Consider the following 25,756-nt stretch of genomic DNA (forward strand, 5'->3'; position numbering starts at 1 on the left):
AAAATTTTATCAAATTGATGTTTTTCGAAATGTTTCAGATACTTTTCCAGAAGCTAATCTGTATTTTGTATTAAAACAGTATACAATTGTAGCGGCCTGGGAGGCAATTTAATACCATTACGTCATTCTTGGAAAAGAGCTTTCCAGTTAATTTAATACCATTACGTCATTCTTGGAAATGAGTTTTCCAGTTATGGATTGGAGTTTATGAACTTGCTTTTTGATAACACTGCAATTATCGTTGGATATTTGAAAACTTGCTCTGAATAACTTCGTGTGAAAACTCCTTTTAGTACTCCATTGCCAACGCATTGTTTTTCTCGTTCACACGCTTTGAAATGTTCATGCTTTTTTTGTCGAATATTTCCGTCACATCGCTTCACGTTTTATAAGCTCGAACTTCTACGCGAGAAGTGCCAGACGAAAAGTTATAGATAGTCGTACGACCGTACTACGGTAGTCATGGTGATTGCAATTCAATAGACATCTTATTAGCAGTGGTATTACTATGTTTTTGGTTATGCGTAATATTGAGAAAGTGTACAGCACCTACAATAAAAGCCTTTCCTGGTAAACTGTATCTGTTATAATATAATAAGAACTTTCGGCTGACAAGAGGTTAGAGAATTCTAACCGCACGCAACAATAGAGTCAGATAATTAATGCAGCAGGTTAATTAAGTCAATAACATAAGTTAAGACCGATAAACTCTGCATCTGCCGCATCAACCTCTGCACAATGAACACTTTGACTGTTAACTAAGTTTTTTCGGTTGTATATGGGCTTCGACTTGCTTTGTCAATTGTAAATCAATTTTTGTAGTACGCATTTCTGTAATATATTGCGTATTTGTTGTTCTTTATGGTACAAGTCGTAGTATGGTTACAATGTCTAAATGAAGCAATAAATGCATAGTCTTTGATTTTCATGTACTATTGCAAACCAAAACGAGACTGTCTGGGTAATATATCAAAAACAAATTTATTCCATGTACATTTACTATTCCACCAAAATATGAATTTTTACATGAAGTAGTTATAATTAATGTTGATTCATTTCAACAAGTCTCCGTCAAAGAATCCACCGTTATAAACTTATTCAGCGACTCTACTTGTTGATTCCAGTTCTATATCGGTGCTCTGTTCTTTTCCACTTGTGGTTGCCACATCGTAGGAGCCCGATTGAGAGAACTTGTCACGAAGACTGCGTTGAGCTCTGACTATGGAACCAGTCCAACGCTTTCTCATCTCCCTGTACCGGACGCAGGTCATAACGAAAATCAGCAAACCCTGACAGAAACATCTCAGCAATAAATCAAGATGTTTAGTAATATGTTAGCGTACTTGGTTTAGTTTATGCCATTATTATTTTAATACTGTGGTGGCAATGATAGATTTAAACTGATCGGCAAATGACAGTTTCATAAACACCGATAGGATCACAATTTATTACCTGTGTAGCGCTGGTCAATGTAAATATCCAGCTCATCACCAGTGAATACGTGGGATCAGTAGAAATCAACATAAAGTAACCGAATATCCAAGATATGCCCATTGTGCTAAACAGTGTGAGGGATATCCACATTCTTTGTGTCGCGTTTAACTTATCAGCCGTGGAAGTGACCTAAGGTTATTATCACATGGTGAATGCGTTAGATGACAGACATTGATTGAGACATTGTAAAATGTAAAACACATAAGATTATATTTTTCGTATGTCTAAATCAGTGGTTCTCAACCAGGGTGCCGCGGTACCCTAGGTTGCCATTTACGTTTCGCGTTTTCAAGGGTGCCGCAAGTTGTTGCGCACTAATCACTAGTCCAGAAAAACGGTTGCGAAAATTATTTTTATTTAATGCAGAAACTTTTTGGTTTGACTGTGGGTGCCGCCAAATCTTTTGGTTGTTTGCAGGGTGCCGTAAGTCAAAAAAGGTTGCGAACCACTGGACTCTAAAGACTGGACTCAGTGTGTTGATACCTCGCTCTTAGCCCAAACTACTTTTCGAAGCACAAGGAAGAAAAATAAAAGGTTCATCAAAAGGGCAATTCCAACTGGAAGAAGAAAGCCGAAGTAAAGAGGATAACCCTTAAGCCAACACATGTTGTCCGCACGATAGCTGGATGTAGCGAAGAGGTTGTCTGAATGAAATATCATGGTTCAAGTCATAAAATGAAACAGCAATGAGCTCTATCGCGCCAACAGGACAGTCACCTCCACTGCAGGTGACAATAAGTGAGGCATCGTTAACATCAACATATCCAACCGTGATCCCTAAAGTGATTCCAACCACAAGCAATGGAACCCCATACGCCAAAACGTAAGCCTTGACCAAGTAACTGTCATCTCCTTGGCGAAAAACCTTCCAGAAAATGTTTGGAATAAAAATACCTCTTATCATGGCAGAGACAAACAAGAAAAACAACTCTCAAAGCACCTTCACAAGCCCCATATATATTTCGTAGCTGTAGGTAGCCATCCAGCTCCATGTTGTAAGCAGGAAATAGTGCAAGAGTGCAGTAACCAGGGTGCAGGCTTCACTGTTACCTGTATACTCTATACCAGCAACAAAAATCACGTACACCGCAATCAGGTTACAGCAAATATTCACAAAAATTTGGGTTGATTGAAGTTTTCGTCGCTCTCTAAATGATGCAATAAATTACTGAAACACTTATGGTATGCTTGCATATGAACAAATAGAAAAATTTAAAACGATAAATTAAAAATTTGAGTAAATTAAGTGCTGAATGAATACGTAAGAGCGCAACAAGTGTCTTAATTAAAAACAAATAAAAAATACATGTCTCACCCTTGTACTAAGTGCAGTATTACTGTAACAATCAATGCAATTATGGATAAGATGCAACCAACATCACTGAATATCGCTAATGCAACATCATTAGGTACGACATCTCTTGCCTAGTAAAACAAGAAAGTGACCTTGAATTATTATGTTCATTTCAGTTAGTTGTAAGGCTTGTGTAATTTACATGAAAACAATATTGATCATTTACACCCACCACAAGCAATGCGAAATTCGTAAGATGGTTGCACTGGCAAACTGGTGGAAACTGAGTATGGTCCAAACAGCAACCATCTGAAGACCAGTCATTTGCAGAGAAATCCCAAAACCGGCATTCTATGATAGTCCGTTCAACCTACAAAAGTTCATCGAAAAACTTGAACTATAGAAAAGCATAAAGTTTTCAAACCATATACGCAGACACGAAAAATGTATTGTTATAAAAGTTCATTAAAAACGGGGGGAATAAAGCACACGGAATCACCATAATAAAACTTAACAAACATCTCACAAGATGTTAAAATATTAAACAAAAGTTTCCAGTACCGTTTCTCACAAAATAAAAAACAAACTTCAAAAATTCACCGACGAAAATCAGATGAAAGTTTACGAATGTGGCAACATAGCATATGATGATCTCATCAGTACATTTATATTTACACTGGTACCAACCTCCAACGGATTATCAGTTTGTCGCTCTCCTACGGCGTATGACTGTCCCGTGTATTGTATAATGATTGGTTGCACAAGGTTTTGAACAACAACGCTACTGCCAAAACTCACCGCCAATGGCTGTTAAAGCAAAATTATAATATCACAACAAGAACAGTTTTTCATTTGGTTTTAACATTTTGAACTTGTGTAAATTTAAACAGAAAAGACGTTAAATAAACTCAAAATCTCTAAAATTTTACATCAAATTATAACCTGTACAAAGTCACGGACTTGTACTATATAAAGATTCCAATTTTAACTAAAGTATTAACATCAAAAAACAACATTTCCATAACTGACCGACGTTGCATTCAGTTGTGAAGTAAAGAGTGTCAGCGATTTATAGTAAAAAGTGATCAATTGCTGGTTAAATTCTGGACTAAGTAAAGCTTGCTGCAAAGCCTCTAGTGGTATAGTAACAGTTGCAGCAATGGTGCTGCTTGTATTCAAGCCAGGAATTGTAATGTCAATGGTGATGTTAGGAAAAGAAGCTTGCGATGTCGACCGTGAAGTTGCACCCGCGCTCTGGAGATCCACCCTGAGAATCTGCATAAAATATTTTAAGTATGTAAGATATTCATTAATGATGAAGGTCAAATAATACCAACTGCTTGTTATTATCACAGCAGTTTAATTAGCCACTTTTAATGTGAGATTAAAGTTGAGTAATGGTGGTTTTAATACGTGCATCCAGTAATGAATTTTATTATGAAATGTTTTTTGAGTATATTCTGTAGTTAGTCAAATTGGTTTTAATCTTCTGTAAATTATAGAAAAACAGGGGAAAAACGCAAAAATCTGACTGACTGATGCAATGAAAGAATTTGTTTCAATGTTTAGCGATGAGACATTCTTGGGCAATATAACTTTGCTTGTCAACTCTTCTAAAACAGGTAATAGGTTATCTTTTTCTTCTTCTGCATCTGAAGACTGCACACCTTCAAGAGATTCTGTCACAACATCGGCCGCTGAAATTAAACTCAGCCATGCACCAGAGGAAATCTGAAATTTAAGATGTCTGTGATACAAAACCACAAAGACCACGTCACAATTTTTTGATGTTATTTTTGTTTGCTGTTAAAGTGTGCTGTAAGCACACACTTTATTAAGTTAGTTAAACACAAATATCATGATATTTTACTGTGTATTTTCAAAAATTTCTTTCTGTCAAAAAGGATGTGCTGGACATACAGTAATGCGTCCGTTGGATATAAAGATAACACTGCAGTTTAGAATGAGTTACAAATCAAAGTAACAAAAGCAATATACATTAGATAGACAATGCTTTTAACACATTAAATATACGTAATGTCACTTGGATACCTCCTTTACTTCGGACTCGGCTATAGCAGTAACTGCATTGATCACCGATTTTGTTTCGCTTTCTGTTAAGCTTCCCTCTGACGTCACAAGCTCCAAATTTCTGGAAAAACTTTCTACAACTTCCTCTGTAATCAGTTCTACCTAAAAATTTAAATACGACATTTTCCAGTATTAGAAAGCTAAAAAATTTACAGTATTTAAAGTACAGCAATTTGCCTAACTTTACATATAATAACGAATGAATACTTCGGGAATAGGCCTACTAATGCTTTACTAGCATTCTCTAGTTAGCAATAAAAGAAACGACTGAATATGAAAGACATACCATCTCTGCTGGGAAGAAAGACAAAACGGCAGCAACTGTCGTGTTGCATTCAACTACAATTAAGTCAGTTAGCTGGGAGTTTAAACAAAGTGCAGATGCAGGTGAACGACCTGAATAGTACAAAAGGACATACTTCTCATTTCAAATCAGCAATATATTAAGCAGCAGAAACGTCTAACAAGAGGAAAATGACTACTCAAACTTAGACGATTCACAAACCATTATTTTCACATTTCTCTTGTGAATAGGCTATTTGTCCAGACCACACTTCATTGAAGATGTACGTTTCACCATTATGTGACAAAGTCTGATTGTGGCAAAAAGCTAAACAAAAATTACAGCAACATAGTTGATCCCGCTTTTTTTGTAAATTCGTATAAATATAACAGAAAAAAATTTAATATCAAAACTGCAACTGAGCAGCAAAATGAAAGTCTTATTAACTCCTTACATCTACAAGAAATTTCCGGGTCTCCTTTATGTAACTCTTCACAAACACATTCTTCTACAGCTTCTGACCTAACACACCTTGCGTTCTCTCCACACTGACGATCACAAGTTTCCACTGGTGCTGTTGTTCACAACAAATCAGATTCCATGGATATTAACAGGTTTCAAAAATGCTATTACAAAACCAACACTTACTTTCACCACAATTAGGGACCTCCCATTGCTGAAAGAAATTTTCTATTGTTTTAAAAGCTTCTGTCAAAATTTCTGAAGTTAATGTGTGTCTTAAAATAAGGGAAGAATAATAATCCTGAGCTGAATTCATCCAGTATGTGATTAAATCAATTGAAGCAGAATCATTGCACCGTTCCTGCCATGCAATCAGTGTTCTATTCTTGAAAGACATCATTGTCCTGGGATACAAAAGCATTTCATAAAATCGAAGTTGGGAAATTCAACTTAAAATACAACTAAACGGCGGTGGAATTTCTGCACTTTTACTTTCATACGAAAACACATAAAACGTCCAAAACTCCAATTATTGCTTATCAAATGCTTGCTCATAATATTTAATAATATCAAATGCTGTATTATTACGGTATTTTATAAATATTAATATTATAATATTACTAAAACAAGTTTCTTCACTATCTTGTCAATGCTTACACGCAAAATTCCTGATGATTGGAGGCTCTGTACACTTCTCTCAGTGTATCAATTGCCCATTGAATAACATCACGAAGAAAATATTCATCGCATATAGGGTTATATAAGGCAAGGGTCGAATTTTCAATGGATGAAATTAGATAAGCAACTGGTTCAGGCAAAGAGGAGTTAGCTACACGACAAATTGTACTATAAACAGCTTCTGAAAGGTTGGATTGTAACTCGAATCGGGCAAGCAAACTTCCCAGTGAATTTAACTCTAAAATGCCTCTTCCATCAGTTCCATCTTCTGCTTCCTGCAAGAAATAAAACTTGGGTAAATTTCCACATCTTTCTAAAGGAAGTCCATACGTGGGGTGGGATCTGCTGTACATCTTCGTCGTCTAACCTGCATAGGCTAAACAGCTAGCAAAATCAGCAGCAAAAAAGCAAAGTACACTCTCAAGGGTACGAAGCTGAGGACTGTGTGCCTGCATGAATGAATGAAAGTCAGTGCGTATTACAGCTTTACGTAGAATTATTTTTTCGAATTCTCCGTTTCAGACTTAAACCACACTAACGAAACAAATTTATTTTCATTCTTTACTTGCCATTAGTAATAAGTGTATAAGTTCTCTTGGTCCAAAAACTGAAGAACAACTGCCGTTCAAACAATAAGCAAAGCGTTGCAAGAGACAAAATATTGATGAATCAACTGTGCTCCTAATGAAGTAATTCAAAAAATTTTTCAAAAAACTTATCATCTCATAACGGTGTTAAACAATGTTTACTGATACTAAACAATTTCAAATACAAACATAGTAATGAATAACAAAATGCACAACACAAGCATTCAAATATGATGAAAGAATGTGCAGTTAACAGATTAGTAAACAGATTGGATAGATGTACCACACCTACATTACAGTAGTTACAGTACAATGATGGACATTCAGTCACTTTCTACCTGCACATTGATTGTTGACCAAAGGGATATCCTCCAAAAAAAGAATCTAAACAACCAAATGCTTCGCTTAGGCCATATTGCAGTGGGCAGTTTGGAAGTACAAGAATATCTGAAATTTTGACAAACATGACAAATTATTTTAGTTCATCTTTGAGTGGTGTATAATAATGATGTATAATAACGATTTATATTCATACAAATGGCAATTTATATAATACAAATTCATGTAGCATATGATACAAATTTATATTATATGCATCTTATCATTTTTGGAAAGATACAATCTACAAAAATAAACCATTTTACAGCAGCTTGAATAATATGCATATTCAAACTGCGATTGCACAAAAGCTATTTACATCATTTTACCGTTTTGATACATTTCATCACACATCAGCAGAGGATCAGAAAAGTTATTACAACTCTGCTTGTTGCAAGTTTCCAATGTACAATTAAGTTCGCCAAAATGTTCACTACTGCTATCATAAAAAGTTGATTCAATAGATTGAAGATAAGATAGAGAAGCATTCGATGCAAGGTGTTGGCAGGTGATGTTTTCTACAGGGTTAGAATCAATGCACAAGCCAAACTCAGTGTATAAACCTAGAAAATAAATATGACATAAATAAGAAGAATTTTCAATTGTTACTGGTAACCTCAAAATGTCTAATAAGCTAACACAAGCCACAGAGTGCAAAGCGCCACATTTACTTCCACAAAGTAGCAATATAATTAATCAATTTGCAGAATGGTGATAGCCCAATTAAAGGCATTTATTTAGCTGTCAAAATAAATTACAACAAACTACCTGAATAAACAAACTTGTATCTTTCACTATTTATATACAAAATAACCAAAATATCAATAAGTTTGGACAAAAAATAAATAAACAAATGCAGAAAAAATAGTATCGAAAAAAAAATCCACTGTACAGGTGCATTGGGACTTATCAGTACAAAAGTATTCTTGTTCAACCATTTTGATAGTCTTACTTTGTTGAAGAATGTCTATGCTAATGCTATTGTCATGTAGTGACATGTCTGGTGAAAAGATTTTAATTAGGCCACAAATTTGTCCTGGATAACAAGTCTTTGCTCTTGTTGAATTTATGATGATATCAGCCTTGTTCGCTGTGAAAATCTTTGATCCAAGGTTGCAAACCAACCTTTCCATATCTAGGCAAAAAAAATTGAAAAAACATTGGATTAAAAACATTGGTTTAAAAAACTTACAGATTTGCACCATAGCTGTGGCAATTCTCTAAATATTAAGAAAATATTTCATATTTACAACTAATAAGCTTTCATGACAATAACCTTTGGAGCAAAATGGAATTTCTAATTCTTCAAAGAAGTCTACAACAATATCAAGTATAGTGGACATGACTTCGCGATCAAGTACATTCTTTAGATACAAAAGCAGAACTTGCTCATCACTAGTTGCTTCTTCAGCTTCATTTAAAAGGAACTCAACTGCATCAATGACTGCTGATTCTCTGCACCGATTGTGCCAGGCATTAATTGCCCTATCTTTAAAAGTCATCACGGTTCTACAAATACAAATATTTTTAACGATTAGAAAACCTATGTTCAGTTTAGTAAAAAATAGTACTACTGTGCTAATTCAAGATAAAAACCCATATGTAATAGCTCATAAAGGTACATTGTATACTTGAGTTATATTATGCTGCATTGCTGCAGTTGCAAGATACTGTTTCTGGACTGCTAAAAGATCTTTACATCATAATGCTTAATACCAACACCAGATGGTGTTATTTTAAATTGCTACCTGCTAACACCCAGATGACTAAAAACATTTCCCACTTACTGACAAAACTCAGCATGGCTCTCTGTTCGAAGAATGCTCATCAAGGCATCAATTCCCCAATGAAGGATATCATGTACAAAATAATCATCACAAACCGGGTTTTCTATCTCTATAGTCTCATTCAAAATATTTGGTAATAAACCAATAACTACTTCAGGAGCACTCATGGCAGGGCCAGGACAGGTTAGGTTATATACAATTTCAGAAACCTCTAATGACACATCAAACCGAAGTAAAATAGCTTCCAAGGAATTTAACTGTGAGATGTTACCCTGAAATAGCAAATCACGTTCACTTTATTTAGTATTAGCTTTATAATTACAATACCATATACAGTACAAATGGTTGCAATCACTCAGTTAACTTCATGCATGAGGTACATTTTATGCTTTAGAAGACTTTAAGATTCTAATGCAAATTAAAACTTCTTTCTTGAGTGCAAAAAGTAAGGAAATTCTTACATCAAAACTTTCAAGTATTGAAGTTTTACCTGCAGAACATCTTCGATGAGTAAAGCAAGAGTTGACAAACACTGACCTTCCAAACAACCCGATAGTAATTCTGAGAGACAAGATATGGAGGAATCTATGACATTCCTAATGAAACAGAATCAAACATACAATCACAATAGAAGTAGATGATAGAAAAAAATCGCTTGGGTGATTCATTGGTTACAGAGTAAGAGAAGTTTTCAGAAATTAAACTTATTAAATAATACTTAAATGTTCAACAATATTTGCGATAGCCATCAGCAACTGCAACTACTGTACAATATTTTTATTTTTAGTTCATCATTATACTTTGCAACCTGCATAAAAATTGTTGCTCAAATGGGTAGCCACTGAGATATGGAACCAAACAATCAAACCCATCATCCAAAACTTTTGTAACAGTGCAATTTGGAAGTATAAGAACATCTAAAAGTAATGAAAACATCAAGTTCAATTTTAAACTTTAGTTTAAATTTTTAACTAACAATATTAAACAAATTTTACATATAACTCTACAATAATACGGTCGAACGTCAAACAAAGAATTACAAAACCAGTTAAAAACTTTGAAAGTTTAAAACGCTTCATTGTTCTTAATATCAGATATAGTAGATACAGATACATACAATAACAGCAACACAACATACCATTCTCAAATGCTTTGTGGCATGTTGACAAATTACTGAACTGATTACAGTTGTCATCTTCACAAGAATAAAAGGTGCAATTTGAGCCAAGATTGATGGCATCATCCTCAATGTGAGACAGCAGTGCAGGTGTTCTCATGAGCTGATGAGTTTTATCACATGTGAAGTTTGCAACTTCATCAGGAGCAATGCATAAGCCATACTCAGCAAATACAACTAATGATAAAACGCAAAGCAACTATTAAAAGCATAACTGTAATGAAACACAGTTTTCAAAAGTAGATGTGGGGAATGTCAAAGATTTAGCAATCATTTTTTTGCAATTGTCTCAAGTTAAAAATAAACCCTTTAACATATTAAACTGCATAGCAGTATGGTTTTCAAAATTTAGTGATTCACCAAAAAACATTATGCAATAAACTAAATGCTTACAAAAGCTATCCAGGGAGACAACTTGTAAATACTTGATTAAGCCACAAAAGTAACCAGGAGGACACATCTGCTGTGATATTGACTCGGACAAAATTGCATTTCTATCACTTGTAAATCTTCTCATTCCCAGATTACAAATTAGCTGTGAAGTATTACTAGTTGCCCCTGTAAGCGGAAACATGATTAATAAAGAGTGAGGTAACACATGATCGTGGTCAACAACGTCTTGAAGACGTAAACATTTTTATCAAATGAGTCATTGAACTTCAAGCAAGCTATGCCAGATTCACACACTTAGTTCAGGGGGTCCAGAAAAAATCATGCTTTGCATTGGTCTCTGCTCAGCCCACGCTGTGTACATTTTCAACACAAATTCAGCAGTTCTGTCCCCATTAAACACTTCATATCTAAATAAATAAATATATATAACAACTTTTTGAAAAAAATATCATGAAAATACCGGAAACCTTTTTTCTGATTCATATGAAAACCGCAACGGAGTTATGGTGGAACTAATACTATATCTACATCAACTAGTATTTATAAAATATGAATTACACACATGACTATAATGCTGCCCTCTTCAAAGCCAAGAATTTCCACGGACTCTCCGTAGATTTCCTGTAGCAATGGAAGAACAACTTTCAATAAGCTTGTGGCAGCATTTGATTGAAGATTAGACAGATCAGAGGTGTAGGTGAGATTGGTCAATGAAATCTCCAGTACATGGCCATCTGAAAAATTAATAACGTGTAATACTTTATTGAAGCTCATCTATTTCTCATGACTAAACATATCAACTTCAACACATGATGTTGTTCTGAGTCACATACATAGACACTGATAACTTCCGATGGTGTTAAAGCACTTTAATTCTCCACAGAGATCCTCATAAACCTGGCATTCATCAATATCTGAGCAATCAAAAACAGATGAAAGTAACTCAAACATTAATTTATCCAGCCTACACAATACTTATAGGCACCGGAGTTTATGTTGTATTGTGATATTTCGCGTTAAATTGGATTAAAACGTTATAACTGATTTTAATGACACATAATGCAGTAACTAGTAACCTGCAAAACAGTTGGGAATTTGCAGATTTACAACAAACTTTTCCACTACATCAATAGCATGAGACAAAGTAGCAGGATTGAGCGTTTCTTTAAGGCTACTGAGAATAGGATCATTGCTGTCAATGCTGTCCAAAAGTGAAACAAGCAAATCTGTTACAACTGCACGGTTGCATCTATTTTTCCACGCACCCAGTGCTCTGGTTTTGATCGTTGTAAACACTCTAAACGAAAATTTGTTTTCATGTTAAGTAGGTTAAAAGCAGGTATACAAAAAATGACAGACCATAAGACAGAATGAGATGCAGTTTTAAGCGACATTATGTAAACATTTAGGTGATATCAAAGTGGTTTCTTCATCTTTTACTGAAACAAGAATTTTATTTTTCGTTACCCAATAATAATTGATCATCGTGTCGCTAATTTGGTGGAAAGCAAGAATAACTTTATGTAAAGCAAAACATACTGGCAAAATTCTGTATGATTGTTAGCTTCGTATATTCCATTCAAAGCATCCAAACCCCACTCGATCAAATCATTCAGTATATATTTGTCACATATTGGATTTTCGATTACAACAGAAATATTTTCGGCCATCTCAAGAAGGTGATGAATTGTCTCAGGCACAGGAGCACCAGGCACTGGGCAAACAAGATCATATATCAAGCCTCTGGAGTCTGTGGGCACTAAAAGCAAGCCAAGGAAATCATCCAGGGAACTAATGGTGAAAACTTGAGGCTAGAAAACCAACACAAAGTTGTTAAGTCAAAAAATGTCTTGTACAAACATATTTACGGTCTTTACTGCAATCAAACTGTCACCAAACTTGATTGCACTCTCAGCAACCTTAGTAAAAAAAGTTACATGCTCACCGGTAAAATCTGATAGAAAAATGCAGCTGGGCCAAATAGAGTTGGACAATTTCCTTCAAAGCATTTACTGAGGAGTTGAAACATGCAAGCAACTGATGAATCAAGCCTTGATCTGAAAGAGTTAAAAATATTATTGACGATTCGGCAAATTCTCGCTATAGCACAGTTGTTCTAAAACTAAATCAGAGAGTTAGCTTAGAGTTAGCATCAAACTACGTTTAGCTTTTTTTATTTTGCTGTTGGAACCTGCACAATATTTCATCTTCAAATAGAAATTCTCCAATCCATGGAGCTAAACAATCAAATCCATCGTTAAGAATGGTACTGAGTGAACACCGCGGCAGAAGTTGAAGTGCTTTAAATAAATTGCGTTTATTGATGACTTCTGCTTTGTATAAACTGAAGTGTTAAGGGAAACATATTCACATTTTGCCTTCAAATTGTATTCACTGTGTTGAGAATTGAGAATGTTGAGATATTTTTACTTTCTTTACAAACTGATTAGCTTTTGTGTTCAAGCTTACCACCAGTTGACAAATCTGGACAAAAGTTTGTGAAACCGTTGCATTTGTCGTTATCACAGAATTCATATGTGCAGTTTGTGACCTTGCTTGCTGGAAGCTTCTGAACAACGTGACCAAGCGATGACTGATGCATATCGCAAGAGTAATTTTCAGCTCTTTGGGCATCAACACAAAAACGATACTCGTAATGACCTACCAAAAGTCGTATTAAATGAATGAAAAGATGTTAAGTGCACATGTAATAAAAATTTTTGACGTTAAACTAAAAAACTTTTTGCATCAAAAATTCATTCCTAAATTTATCCTTCTTGGTTTTTCCTGTTATGTTTTCAAGTGTTTTTAACCTGACCCTGCTCACATTTCTAATTGTTTATTGGAGCCAAACGGACAAAATGAAGTTCCCTCCAATTAATTATTTGTCAAAAATTACAGCTATAAATAACTTATCTTGGTGACTCTCTACCATTCTACCTACACATGATCTAGTCCAGGGGTGACGAACCTGCGGCCCGCCAAACAATTTTGTGCGGCCCACGAAACGATTTGACAAACGCCCATACATGCAAGGCATATAGGACTTATAGGAATTAGGGTTGCCATACCGTCCGGAAAATTCCGGACATGTCCGGAATTTAGGGTTAAATTTTGCGTCCGGGAGACCAGCAGTCTTGAACGAAGCGTCCGGTGAGACCAGCAGTCTTGAACTTTCTTTCACCTGTTTCTAATCTTTGCGCAATGCGATATCAAAAGCTGATAGCACAATTGAGTCGCAGCAGTATGTCTTCAATAGATTGCCGCACTCAATCGATGTATTTTTTGCGGCCGCGGGAGCAGCTAAAAATCTGCCAAATGAAGCGGTTGTGCTTGAATGCTAATTATTATGCAAAATGTTAAAAAAATTGTGCGGCCCGCTTGCTCAGCCGTAACTGACAAAGTGGCCCGCGTCATCGAATAGGTTCGTCACCCCTGATCTAGTCAAATCAAATAATCATAAAACAACATAAAGCAACTTAAGGCAGAAAAACAGCAAATAAGTATATATTTACTGGTGATACGAACAGGATAATATGTTGTAAACTATAAGTGACAGGTTTTCACCTATTTGCAAGGATTGACCTTGTGCCAAAGTATGATTTAAAGAACTGTTGGTGCTGTGCTCAAAAACCAGATTATAAGAAGCACATAGTTGCCCACTTTGGCAGTGACGAGCAGCCATATTGCTTTCAAGAACATCACTTGCACTACGTGGAGAGTTGCGATCAGTTGAAAAAATGTTGATTCCTTGGAAGCATAATCGCTCCACTCCTGAAGAACATTTATTTATAAAAAAAAAAGAAGAAATATTTCATGCATAAAACCACAGACTTTACACTCAACATTTGATTACAAAGTGGCACACTACCAGTAAACAAACAACATTTTATTGCTTTTTCTAGCACAAAAATGAATTTCATACAAACACGTGCAGTAAGCAATAACAAACCAAAGGTATGTTTTTAGAAGCTTTGAAAAAGCGCAAAACTCAGGCACTACTTTCATAACTAAAATAAGCAATTGTTTCTATCAACTAAAGCATCAGACTTTCTGTAAGTTCAATCCAGTTAACATACTTAGTTTAGGTGGCCCAGTAAAAACGATGCTTTGATTTGTATTCTGCTCAGCCCATCCCAAATACATATTCAATACATCTTGAGTGGAAGATTGGTCGCCATAGAACACTTTATATCTAAATGCATCAAGAGCATTTAAGACTTTGCTGTTTTACATCAAAAAATATTTATTCAAACCTCTAAAACTGTTTCTTATTCTTTCCTTGTTTCCAAATAAAATTTATTAAATCAATAGTACAGGAATGCAATCAAGTCAACATTAAAAACGTTATCAGATTACACACATGACTACAATGCTGCCTTCTTCAAAGCCAAGAATTTCCACGAACTCTCCATAGATTTCCTGTAGCAATGGAAGAACAACTTTCAATAAGCTTGTGGCAGCATTTGATTGAAGATTAGACAGATCAGAGGTGTAGGTGAGATTGGTCAATGAAATCGCCAGTACATGGCCATCTGAAAAATTAATAACGTTTAATATTTTATTGAAGCTCAAATATTTGCCATGACCAAACATATCAACTTCAACACATGATGTTGTTCTGAGTCACATACATAGACACTGATAACTTCCGATGGTGTCGAAGCACGTTAATTCTCCACAGACATCCTCATAAACCTGGCATTCATCAATATCTGAGCAACCAAAAACAGATGAAAGTAAATCAAACATTAATTTATCCGACCTACACAATACTTATAGTTACCGGAGTTTATGTTGTATTGTGATATTTCGTGTTAAATTGGATTAAAACGTTATAACTGATTTTAATGACACATAATGCAGGAACTAGTAACCTGCAAAACAGTTGGGAATTTGCAGATTTACAACAAACTTTTCCACTACATCAATAGCATGAGACAAAGTAGCAGGATTGAACATTTCTTTAAGGCTACTGAGAATAGGATCATTGCTGTCAATGCTGTCCAAAAGTGAAACAAGCAAATCTGTTACAACTGCACGGTTGCATCTATTTTTCCACGCACCCAGTGCTCTGGTTTTGATCGTTGTAAACACTCTAAACGAAAATTTGTTTTCATGTTAAGTAGGTTAAAAGCAGGTATACAAAAAATGACAGACCATAAGACAGAATGAGATGCAGTTTTAAACGACATTATGTAAATATTTAGGTGATATCAAAGTGGTTTCTTCATCTTTTACTGAAACAAGAATTTTATTTTTCGTTACCCAATAATAATTGATCATCGTGTCGCTAATTTGGTGGAAAGCAAGAATAACTTTATGTAAAGCAAAACATACTGGCAAAATTCTGTATGATTGTTAGCTTCGTATATTCCATTCAAAGCATCCAAACCCCAATCGATCAAATCATTGAGTATATATTTGTCACATATTGGATTTTCGATTACAACAGAAATATTTTCGGCCATCTCAAGAAGGTGAAGAATTGTCTCAGGCACAGGAGCACCAGGCACTGGGCAAACAAGATCATATATCAAGTCTCTGGAGTCTGTGGGCACTAAAAGCAGGCCAAGGAAATCATCCAGGGAAATAATGGTGAAAACTTGAGGCTAGAAAACCAACACAAAGTTGTTAAGTCAAAAAATGTCTGGTACAAACATATTTAGAGTCTTTACTGCAATCAAACTGTCACAAAGCTTGATTGCACTCTCAGCAACCTCAGGTAAAAAAAGTTACACACTCACCGGTAAAATCTGATAGAAAAATGCAGCTGGGCCAAACAGAGTTGGACAATTTCCTTCAAGGCATTTACTGAGGAGTTGGAACATGCAAGCAACTGATGAATCAAGCCTTGATCTGAAAGAGTTAAAAATATTATTGACGATTCGGCAAATTCTCGCTATAGCACAGTTGTTCTAAAACTAAATCAGAGAGTTAGCTTAGAGTTAGCATCAAACCACGTTTAGCATTTTTTATTTTGCTGTTGGAACCTGCACAATATTTCATCCTCAAATGGAAATTCTCCAATCCATGGAGCTAAACAATCAAATCCATCGTTAAGAATGGTACTGAGTGAACACCGCGGCAGAAGTTGAAGTGCTTTAAATAAATTACATTGTACACGACCTGTTTCATGTAACAACTGACGTGTTGTGAAGAAATTATTCATAAATTAGTTTTGAAGTATTAAATTTAAAATTGATATCACGGTTCAGAAAATGTACTCAATTTCATTTGTTAAACTAACAGTTTGGTCTTTACAGTGTCTTTAAGCTTACCACCAACTGACGAATCTGGACATAAATTCGTAAAATTGTTGCATTCATCAGTATAACAGAACTCATATGTGCAATTTGCAAAGCCATTTTCTGGAAGGTTCTGAACAAGATTACCAAATGGAATTGACGATGGAAAAACACCGCAAGAGTAACTTTTAGCTTCAGTGGCATTGACACAGAAGCGATACTCATAATAATCTGCAAATAATCATATGAGAAAACAAATTGACAAATTTTAGACAACAGAATTAATACCATTGAACTAAGAGAATGACCATCTTGATATACATGCAAGAAATTATGGCAAAGTTTATTTATCAATATAAAACTTTTTCTCTTTTATGATTTTTAGTGCATCAAGCTTAGTGTTTAGTGTTAGTTTTACTTTCTAGCCTAACTGTTTATGGAGCCAGCTGGACAAGAGTTATTTTTCCAATAACAATGCCTCAAAAGCTGGCACTGTAGTACTTCACACTTCCCACTCTGGTGGCAACTGGTTTCTAAAGTTATTGTCTACTTAGCTCAAACAAAATCACACAACTTTAAGTTATAAACAAAGAATAGTTAATCCATGGGCAATTTTGATTACAGCATCAACATGTTGTGCACTATAAATAACTTCTGTTATTACCTATTTTCATAGATGGACCTTGTCCAAAAGTTGAATTGAAAGGATAAGTGGCACTGTACATATGCATCAGATTATAAGAAGCACATATTTGTCCATTTTGGCAGTAACGAGCAGCAATATTGCTTTCAAGAATATCATTCGTGTAAATTGTGGTATTGAGATCAGTTGAAAATACATTAATTCCTTGATAGCATAACTGCTGACCTAAAATTCAATGTACATATGTAAAATGTAAGAACCGCTATATAATTATTTTACTTGAGCTAAAGCATAACTAATTTTATTAAACAATAAAACACCTAAATATAATTTCAAAAACTGTCCTACGTGATTTAAGTTGAGCGCTCAGGTCACAAAAAGAGTTCAAACATAGTAACTTGTACTAGGATTACAAAACCTGCAGAAATGAGTTACCTCCATTACAGTTGGGCAACTCTAAATTTTCAAGGAAGTATTCAATTGTATCAAGGGCGGAAGACAAGGCAGTAGGATTTAAATCTTGAGTTAAGGATGTGAGAATAACATTATCACTACCATCATTGATGCTACCCATCAGTGTACCAAGCAAACCAATTGCAGCTGTCTTATTGCACCTTTTTTCCCATGCATCTAATACTCTGGTCTTGATATTTGTAACTAATCTATGCAAAATTAGTCATGTATAATTAACAAGAAAGTATAAAAGACAAAGATTTTAATCAGATAAGAATGTAACCCACAGATAATTGTAATGTACAAATAGTCAAAAATATTGTGTAATGTTCAATATCTACCTAACAGTATTTTTTTCAGACTTACAAAACAAAAAGTAATTTCACTATAATTACAACATTATTGCTATTTTGAGATATAAAGATAAATAGACTTTCTAAAGTTAACCTACTGGCAAACTTCTGTGTGGTTGTCAGCTTCATATACACTCATCAAAGCATCCAAACCCCACTCGATCAAATCATTCAGTATATATTTGTCACATATTGGATTTTCGATCACAACAGAAATATTTTCGGCCATCTCAAGAAGGTGAAGAATTGTCTCAGGCATAGGAGCACCAGGCACTGGGCAAACAAGATCATATATCAAGCCTCTAGAGTCCGTGGGCACTAAAAGCAAGCCAAGGAAATCATCCAGGGAACTAATGGTGAAAACCTGAGGCTAGAAAACCAACACAAAGTTATTAAGGTTAAGAATAATGTCTTGTACGCACATATTTAGAGTCTTTACTGCAAACAAAACTATTCTCAAAATAAATTTGTAGTTTTCATAACTGTTTTCGTTATGAAAATATTTACAGCCACAACCAGTGAGCTTGATTTTATTCTTAGCAACCTCAGTAAAAAAGTTAATCACCCACTGGTAAAATCTGATAGAAAAATGCAGCTGGGCCAAATAGAGTTGGACAATTTCCTTCAAAGCATTTACTGAGGAATTGAAACATGCAAGCAACTGATGAATCAAGCCTTGATCTGAATACATCCAAAATGTTATCGACAATTTAGCAAATCAATACTATCTATATAGAACAGTTGTTGTAAAATTAAATAAAAAAGGTAGCTTAGAGTTAGCGCCAATACCACGTTTGGCTTTTTTTCTATTTTACTGTTGAAACCTGCACAATATTTCATCCTCAAATGGAAATTCTCCAATCCATGGAGCTAAACAATCAAATCCATCGTTAAGAATGATACTGAGTGAACATCGTGGCAGAAGTTGAAGTGCTTTAAATAAATTGTGTTGAATAGTTCCAAGCAATATGGCAAAAAGTGTCTTCTAACTCGTGTTGAAAATCCAGAAAATTTTTGCCATTTTTTCCTAAATTTTCATATGTATCAATAAGCACAGACTTACCATCAGATAAAGGGTCTCCACATAAGTTTGTGAAACCGTTGCATGTGTTGTTGTAACAAAGTCTATATAAGCATGTTTCAGGGTTAACGTCCTGCACAGGTCTCAATGGAAACCATGGGGGAAACACTTCACAAGAGTAATTTCCAGCTTCATGGGCACCAACACAAAAGCGATATTCATAAAAATCTACAAAAATTGATATCAAAGGTCAAATAAATGGATGAATTGCAAATGCGAACAGAACATTTTTATACGAGAACTAAGAGGAGTGCTCTGCACCAATGAAGAGTTTAAAGAGCAAAAAACTTTTCTTGCCTAACAGATTTCATAGAAATCTACATGAGAGAAATCTGTACGGCAACAAGTTTGGTCAGTTACTCGGTGCTTGATACTCTTACCACAATAAAGGCTATTGTTGTTCTTGATATCTGGTCTTGGCATATTTGGAGTCTTGAAGGTTGGATTTGGAGTCTTATATTACACCAGGATAGAAACCGCTAATCATTAAGAAATTGAAGCAATCAAAAAAGATATTGTTAGGATAAAATTGGTTAGTATTGGTGACAGAATTTTCATTCATTCATTTTAGTTCTGTCATTAGCACACTATGAAGGAAAAATAACGCTAATGTTGTTTTTGAAATATAATGGTGCACTTGTGTATGGGAAAAGTGACAATGTCTAGAGCGCTTAGTGAGCTACACATGAACAAAATAAAAGTTTGATTCATTGACATGCAGCACCACCTGGAGTCCTGGACACAATTCAAAATTTCCCAGTTAAAAATGAAAAAAGTGTTTACTGAGCAGCAACATTGATGAACATAATTTTCTTACCTAACATGTATGGAAGTTGTGGTACCATTCCATCTATTAAACTGTTGTTTCCGTGCCCACGTACCAAATCAATCGAAGCGCATATTTCACCATTTTGGCAGTAACGAGCAGCAATATTGTTTGTAAAAGCAACATTTGTACCAAGTGCAGAAGTGGGATCTTTTGAAAACATGTTGAAGCCTTCATAGCACACGATATTAGCTATCGGTTCTGGCTGAAAACCTGAAATAAACTATATCCAACTAAAAGCAGTATATACTACATATAGAGAAAACACAGTTTTCATGCCTGAAAACCAATGCCTTATAACAACTTTTACTCTCAACATGTAACTACGTAGTGATTGAAAGCAACTATATAAGAAAATCTGAGAGAAAATTATATAAAACATATCAGTAGTAAACCACAAATACTAATAAAATTATGAATTCAGCAATTTCAAAAATGTGTGCAGTGTAGGTTGCATATCAGAAAATAGCTGTACAAAAATGAACTGACACCTATTTTATCTCTTTCAAATCTGGAAAGAAGGGTGCAGTGCTGTAGGAGCTCGTTAAAGTACAGTCACTCCGACATTTTTCGAGGTCCGAGTCAAACACGAAACGTGACTTAATTATATTCAAGCAATATAGGAACTGTCAGGCTTTTGTCAGGCCCTACAGAGCTCTGGTATCGGTAATGTGACACTGCACCTCTGCTTGGAACTACATGTTTCAAAGCTTTGCAGCTATGCTTTGCAAGCTTTTAGTGCACTTTATTCTTCATAAAACAACAAAATTGCCTAAAACAAAGTCAGAAATTGTACCTGTACTTGTGAAATTTATGCCCGGTAACAGATCTGGTGATGGAATTTCCAATGTAAAAACTGAAAAAAAAGGAGTACAGCAAGGAAATAGTTACGGAATAACGCACTTTTAGTAAGATTTCACATAGACACCTATTTTACATTTAAGTCACTTTTAACAAGAAAGTGGCTATTTTACTATTCAAGGTTCACTTCACAGTAAGTAAGTCATAGATCTAACGCTCTTTTTTAAAAACAGAGAAGTGTAAGAAGTTGATGTTAGTTATTAAGGGCTAAATTAATGTTAGATTTAGACTAGAAGATAGATAGGAATTAAGTTAGGTTAATATGCTATTAGCATAACAAAGAACGGATAAAAACCGCTTTAAACGTCCGATTTTACCGATTAAATCGTAATATTTTTTCAAAAGTTGTGGCAAGGTCTCGAGGGAAAAAAACGTGCAATAGGCATAGATTTCTAAGAAACACAAATTAATCGCGACTGCACGGCCAAGCACAAATAAATACACAATCTATACACATTAAAATAAAAAGTTAAGCCGATAGTTAGGCAGAACATTTACGTTAGTACCATACTCAGGATGGAACCTAACCTAAATCTATCAAAAAAGAAATACAAATTGAACATGTTATGCTTGGGGAAGTTCCCTATTTAAGTTCTCTGTGAAACTGAAAATAGGGTAGTGGGTTTGGGGTCTGAAAATTATTCACGTGATACGGTAATGTTTTTAGATATTTCCGAAAGTTAAAAAAATTTCAGGCTGTCATCACCATTCACTGCCTAAATTCATTGCGAAGCGATTGGTACGGTATGGACACAAGATTCATGCAAGCTCGTAAAACAGAAGACCCTGTAAGCCAAACATCGACCACACAATGTGCTTACAGTTAGTCGTTACAATTATTCTTAGAAACTAAAGAAACTCAGAAACGTGCGCAATCACACATAAACATTTAAATTGTCTCTTGCCAACATTCTCAAATATTATTTTTGGAATAAATACCTATTGCCATTCAGCAGGGACAAGAGGTAAAACAATCTCTTACCGCCTTTTTTAGAAATATTATAACCCAACAATCCTTAAAATAATTTGACGCAAAATTATGGAATTCATTACCTTTCTCAATAAAACAAACCAAGCAACACACCAAGTTTATGGATGGGTCTTGTTAAAACCATAGGGTTAAACGTCATTTATATGAAAAATTATACTGTATCACTAAGTATCGGATACAATATCGTTTATTTACTTCTGTTTAAGTAATACACTAGTGATATGTCAATATTTAATTAGCATTCTTTTTCTCCATAGTATTTCTTGTTTCAAGGTTTCATCTACGTCAACTACCATACCATGACAGAATCCAATCAATCATCTGTAAGTCAAAGTCAGTATGAGCATTCTTGATAAGGTTCATTCTGAAACCGTTGGTCTGGTCTGGTTTCATCATTTTACTTCCATAGTAATTTTTATTCTAAAAAAATTAGCTCCCCGGGCATGTCTTAACATCGGCTCAGCGCGTGTTCTCAGTAAGACACGTAAAATGCAAGAAAGGGCACTATCAAAACATGAAGTAACTATTTCACATACTTTTATTGGTAAACTGGTTCTTTGATAAAAATGTTTTCGATTCTAGTATTTGAAACTGTATTTTGAAAAAGTAGTTCGGTGCTAAAACCTGCCTCCCTAAAGTGACGTCATAGATTTCATTCTGATTAGGGCAGACATGTGCAACCAGTGGCCCGCGGGCCGCAGTGCGGCCCGCCAGGTTGTTCCAAGCGGCCCGCGTGGTGCTCAGCAAAATGTTAGAAGTTCATACTAGCCATCACTATTTGATGCAGTTTACATCAAAGCAATGGAAATTTTCGTGTCGTGGACTACATTAAATCTATTTCTTAACTATATAAACTGCATAGGAAAGTCGTTTTATGATACTAATTTTTTCTGAAAAAATCATGTGGCCCGCGTTGTCATTCAAAATTTTGTATTTGGCCCTCCAGTGAAAAAGGTTGCACATGCCTGGATTAGGGTTTTGATTGAGGTTTTGCTGAAAAACGCGTGCTTGCGCAGTTGGAAATTGAAATGTTGAATAATAAACACTGGCATATTGGTGCAAATTAAAATGTTTGGATAATGTCATCATAATAACTACGTAAGCTGTCGCGCTTACACCCAGGAGTCAAACAAACAAGCAACTATAAACAAGCGAACAAAATGTCAACAAACATACAGCTATACTCATCAACTATCCGTATTTACACTTATCACAACTTATGTGTTGTAAGAAAGAACTAGCGAGAAATCAATCCACAGTAGAAATGGAGCAAGAACTGTTCAATATCCCAAGTGCGCCGCTAGTCAGGGCGTAAAGCAACTGCTTGTTTTCTGCTCAGTGAAAACCATAATAGTAATCAGAATGAAATTTATGACGTCACAGTCGATGGAACCGGTTTTGGCACGACACAGATATATTATGGAGGCGCCAAATAGAATATAGGCTTATAAAAAATTGCAACAGTGTGAGCTAAAAAGTGAGCAACGTAGGTCTACACCCTGCGAAAGCAAGTTAAAAATATCAAAATGGTAATATTAATGGTACACATGTTCGTTCAATTTTAAGTAGAAGGAATTTGACTTTATTTGCTGATACTTGAAGCGTTAAGCGTGAATCCGTCACTGAGCTTTATAAAAGAAATAATTTGTTTGGCAGTAGTATATCTTCAGTTTCTCCATGTGCTGGGGTAGACCGGGGTACACTAAATCACAAATGCTTATTTTTGTTTTTTCTGAAATTCGTAAACAAAGAAATTTCTTAGAAACAGTACATTACGGTATAGTATAGTTACTATAGTATGTACTTGCACAGTATTGCTTACTGTACATATTTCATTGCAAACCACGTCTTCTAAAGTTTAGTATCATCATTTTTGCGGCTAATATTCGAGGGAGTCTCACACATTTTTGTCAAACTGAAATTTTATTTGACGTATTTTATTGACCAGCACAATTCCTATTTGCTTCTCTGAATTCGTAATGTAGTAGTATTGTCGCAGAAAACAAGGACTAGAATATTGTAAAGTCTTATTGTACTATTAAATGCGGCTTAAATTGTGGGCGGATTACAGTCAAATAAATACGGTACCAGAACTCAGTACTACAAGGCCCTACAACAAAGAAAAATTCTTACCTTTATTTGACGTTGCCAGTACTAACAAAAACAGACAGACCGAAAACTTATTCATACTTCTGTCAACTTTCTTTTTTTGCTGTTTTAAACCTTTTGCGTTTATGAACAGAAACAGTCGGAATATGCATATATAGCCTATGGCTATAACCATACGAGTACGATATTAAGCTTTGTTAACATCACTTAGCACAAAAAAGGTAGCGATAAATTTCCGCTCTTTGATGATGCATATTTCCGTCGTAGCTTAATCTCCTCATACGAAGTCATATACGTACCTTGCATGATTGGAAATCTGTTTGTCTACAGTGATTGGGTTATGGCTGCCTACCTATGCATCAGTTAAAAACAAACGTTTGTACAGTATATAATTTCCTTTTTGCAAAAACGTTTGTTTTCTTGGTTTCAAAAACACATGGTAAAAAATCCTGGCATAACTTGCCGTCTAACAAGTGATACCAGATTCGACAAAATCAGGGAACATAAAATGTGTATTATACCATGTCAAAAGTCAAAACGTTTACTATAGAGTAGTTTTTGGATATTTCTTACTTAAACTAGATTGAGTTTCAAACTTTTCATTGTTTTAAGCTATTTTGAAATTTTTTTCTACGCACTTTCCCAGCAATTTTATTAAAGTTTGGGAATTTTGAAGATGTGCGTTCATGCGACACGACTTATATATGGATTCCATAGCAAAAAACACGCAAGGCATGGCGCGCGAACAGAATTGTTCATTACTTCATGCAAGAGCCAATTGACTAATATACCTTTTGCAGCCAATATTGTTTTCAAATGTAGTTTGACAGACTAGTCTATTATACTCTATATTGCATTATTCACAATAATGAATGGTATTTTCCGTAATGTACAACAATACCGGTTTGATTATATTGCAACACATACAATCTGCATACTGCCATACAAACCATATTATACCAGGCAGACCCGGGTTCAGGATGCGATTTGCACATGTAACCGGGTTTTGGACTTGTTGGATAAGTTTAAAATAAGAAATTAATCCGCATTAGCTTTTAAGGTCACTAGGTTAGGCATAGAATAAAAAGTAAAAAATAAATATAATCATAAGCCAGTTGTTTAATCGAGGCTAAACAGTAAGAAATTTGAAAAACAATAATTGTGCAGATTCGGGCGATGTCATCACCAGGAATAGTAAGCTTTTGTGACGAAGGTATAGGTCTACATTCTCTGACTGTTTTTCTATAGTTAAATATAGACCATAAAATACGTTGCAATGTTATATGTTATAGTAGGCCTATTTCTTTTCAGTTTGACAATTGGCACCAGAATAATCCAAATTGTGTGTGCAACGCAATTAAACAATGAGTACCATCGTGTCAGAACGTTTGATATAGTAGGTTTTCAGAAACGTTAACGCTATAATAAAAACGACTTGAATTTTTCATCATTTCGTTTATTTAGAGTTACAATCGTATCAAGCCATATTCTACCGAAACAGGAGGTTTTGTGCAAACTGTGATTTAAATGTGCGTTCAATCGTTCCTTCCTACGACCTAGGTTATTA

At 35.0% G+C, this 25,756-nt stretch overlaps 1 protein-coding gene across 2 annotated transcripts; it reads right to left on the minus strand.

The window, feature by feature from the left end:
* Window positions 1–962: 962 nt before the first annotated feature.
* Window positions 963–24,360, minus strand: LOC143445512 (uncharacterized). Of its 2 annotated transcripts, XM_076944661.1 has the most exons (52): window positions 24,214–24,360; window positions 21,025–21,084; window positions 20,220–20,441; window positions 19,385–19,570; window positions 19,146–19,254; window positions 18,891–19,002; window positions 18,420–18,691; window positions 17,951–18,177; window positions 17,537–17,740; window positions 16,906–17,103; window positions 16,618–16,726; window positions 16,372–16,483; window positions 15,965–16,236; window positions 15,502–15,722; window positions 15,259–15,339; window positions 14,988–15,159; window positions 14,704–14,819; window positions 14,192–14,398; window positions 13,094–13,285; window positions 12,816–12,924; window positions 12,570–12,681; window positions 12,164–12,435; window positions 11,701–11,921; window positions 11,458–11,538; window positions 11,187–11,358; window positions 10,919–11,031; window positions 10,625–10,789; window positions 10,193–10,408; window positions 9,863–9,971; window positions 9,545–9,650; window positions 9,055–9,326; window positions 8,544–8,776; window positions 8,220–8,402; window positions 7,597–7,830; window positions 7,228–7,336; window positions 6,872–6,983; window positions 6,282–6,577; window positions 5,811–6,028; window positions 5,617–5,736; window positions 5,385–5,489; window positions 5,166–5,275; window positions 4,841–4,981; window positions 4,325–4,519; window positions 3,818–4,063; window positions 3,476–3,595; window positions 3,021–3,158; window positions 2,810–2,919; window positions 2,435–2,642; window positions 2,212–2,359; window positions 1,978–2,138; window positions 1,453–1,623; window positions 963–1,289 (listed from the first exon to the last, which is right to left on the minus strand). In XM_076944661.1, exons 1-52 carry the CDS (start codon window positions 24,266–24,268, stop codon window positions 1,095–1,097), a joined length of 8,628 nt encoding a protein of 2,875 aa, XP_076800776.1. In that variant the 5' UTR covers window positions 24,269–24,360; the 3' UTR covers window positions 963–1,094. The 2 variants fall into 2 exon arrangements, with proteins under 2 accessions (XP_076800776.1, XP_076800777.1); XM_076944662.1 differs by lacking the exons at window positions 11,187–11,358; window positions 11,458–11,538; window positions 11,701–11,921; ... (4 more) ...; window positions 14,192–14,398; window positions 14,704–14,819 and having other exon boundaries at window positions 24,214–24,359.
* Window positions 24,361–25,756: the final 1,396 nt, after the last annotated feature.

The sequence above is a fragment of the Clavelina lepadiformis genome, chromosome 2 (genome assembly GCF_947623445.1).
Source record: "Clavelina lepadiformis chromosome 2, kaClaLepa1.1, whole genome shotgun sequence".
NCBI classification, from domain to species: Eukaryota; Metazoa; Chordata; class Ascidiacea; order Aplousobranchia; family Clavelinidae; genus Clavelina; species Clavelina lepadiformis.

Excerpts from the sequence above, each read along its gene's own strand:
- LOC143445512 (XM_076944661.1), bottom strand. The coding sequence starts at position 24,268 with ATGAATAAGTTTTCGGTCTGTCTGTTTTTGTTAGTACTGGCAACGTCA. Across the intron at positions 11,922-12,163 it reads AATCATACAGAATTTTGCCA|AGTGTTTACAACGATCAAAA; the intron begins GTATGTTTTGCT and ends ATTTTCGTTTAG. Across the intron at positions 10,790-10,918 it reads TTCTGGACCCCCTGAACTAA|GGGCAACTAGTAATACTTCA; the intron begins GTGTGTGAATCT and ends TTCCGCTTACAG.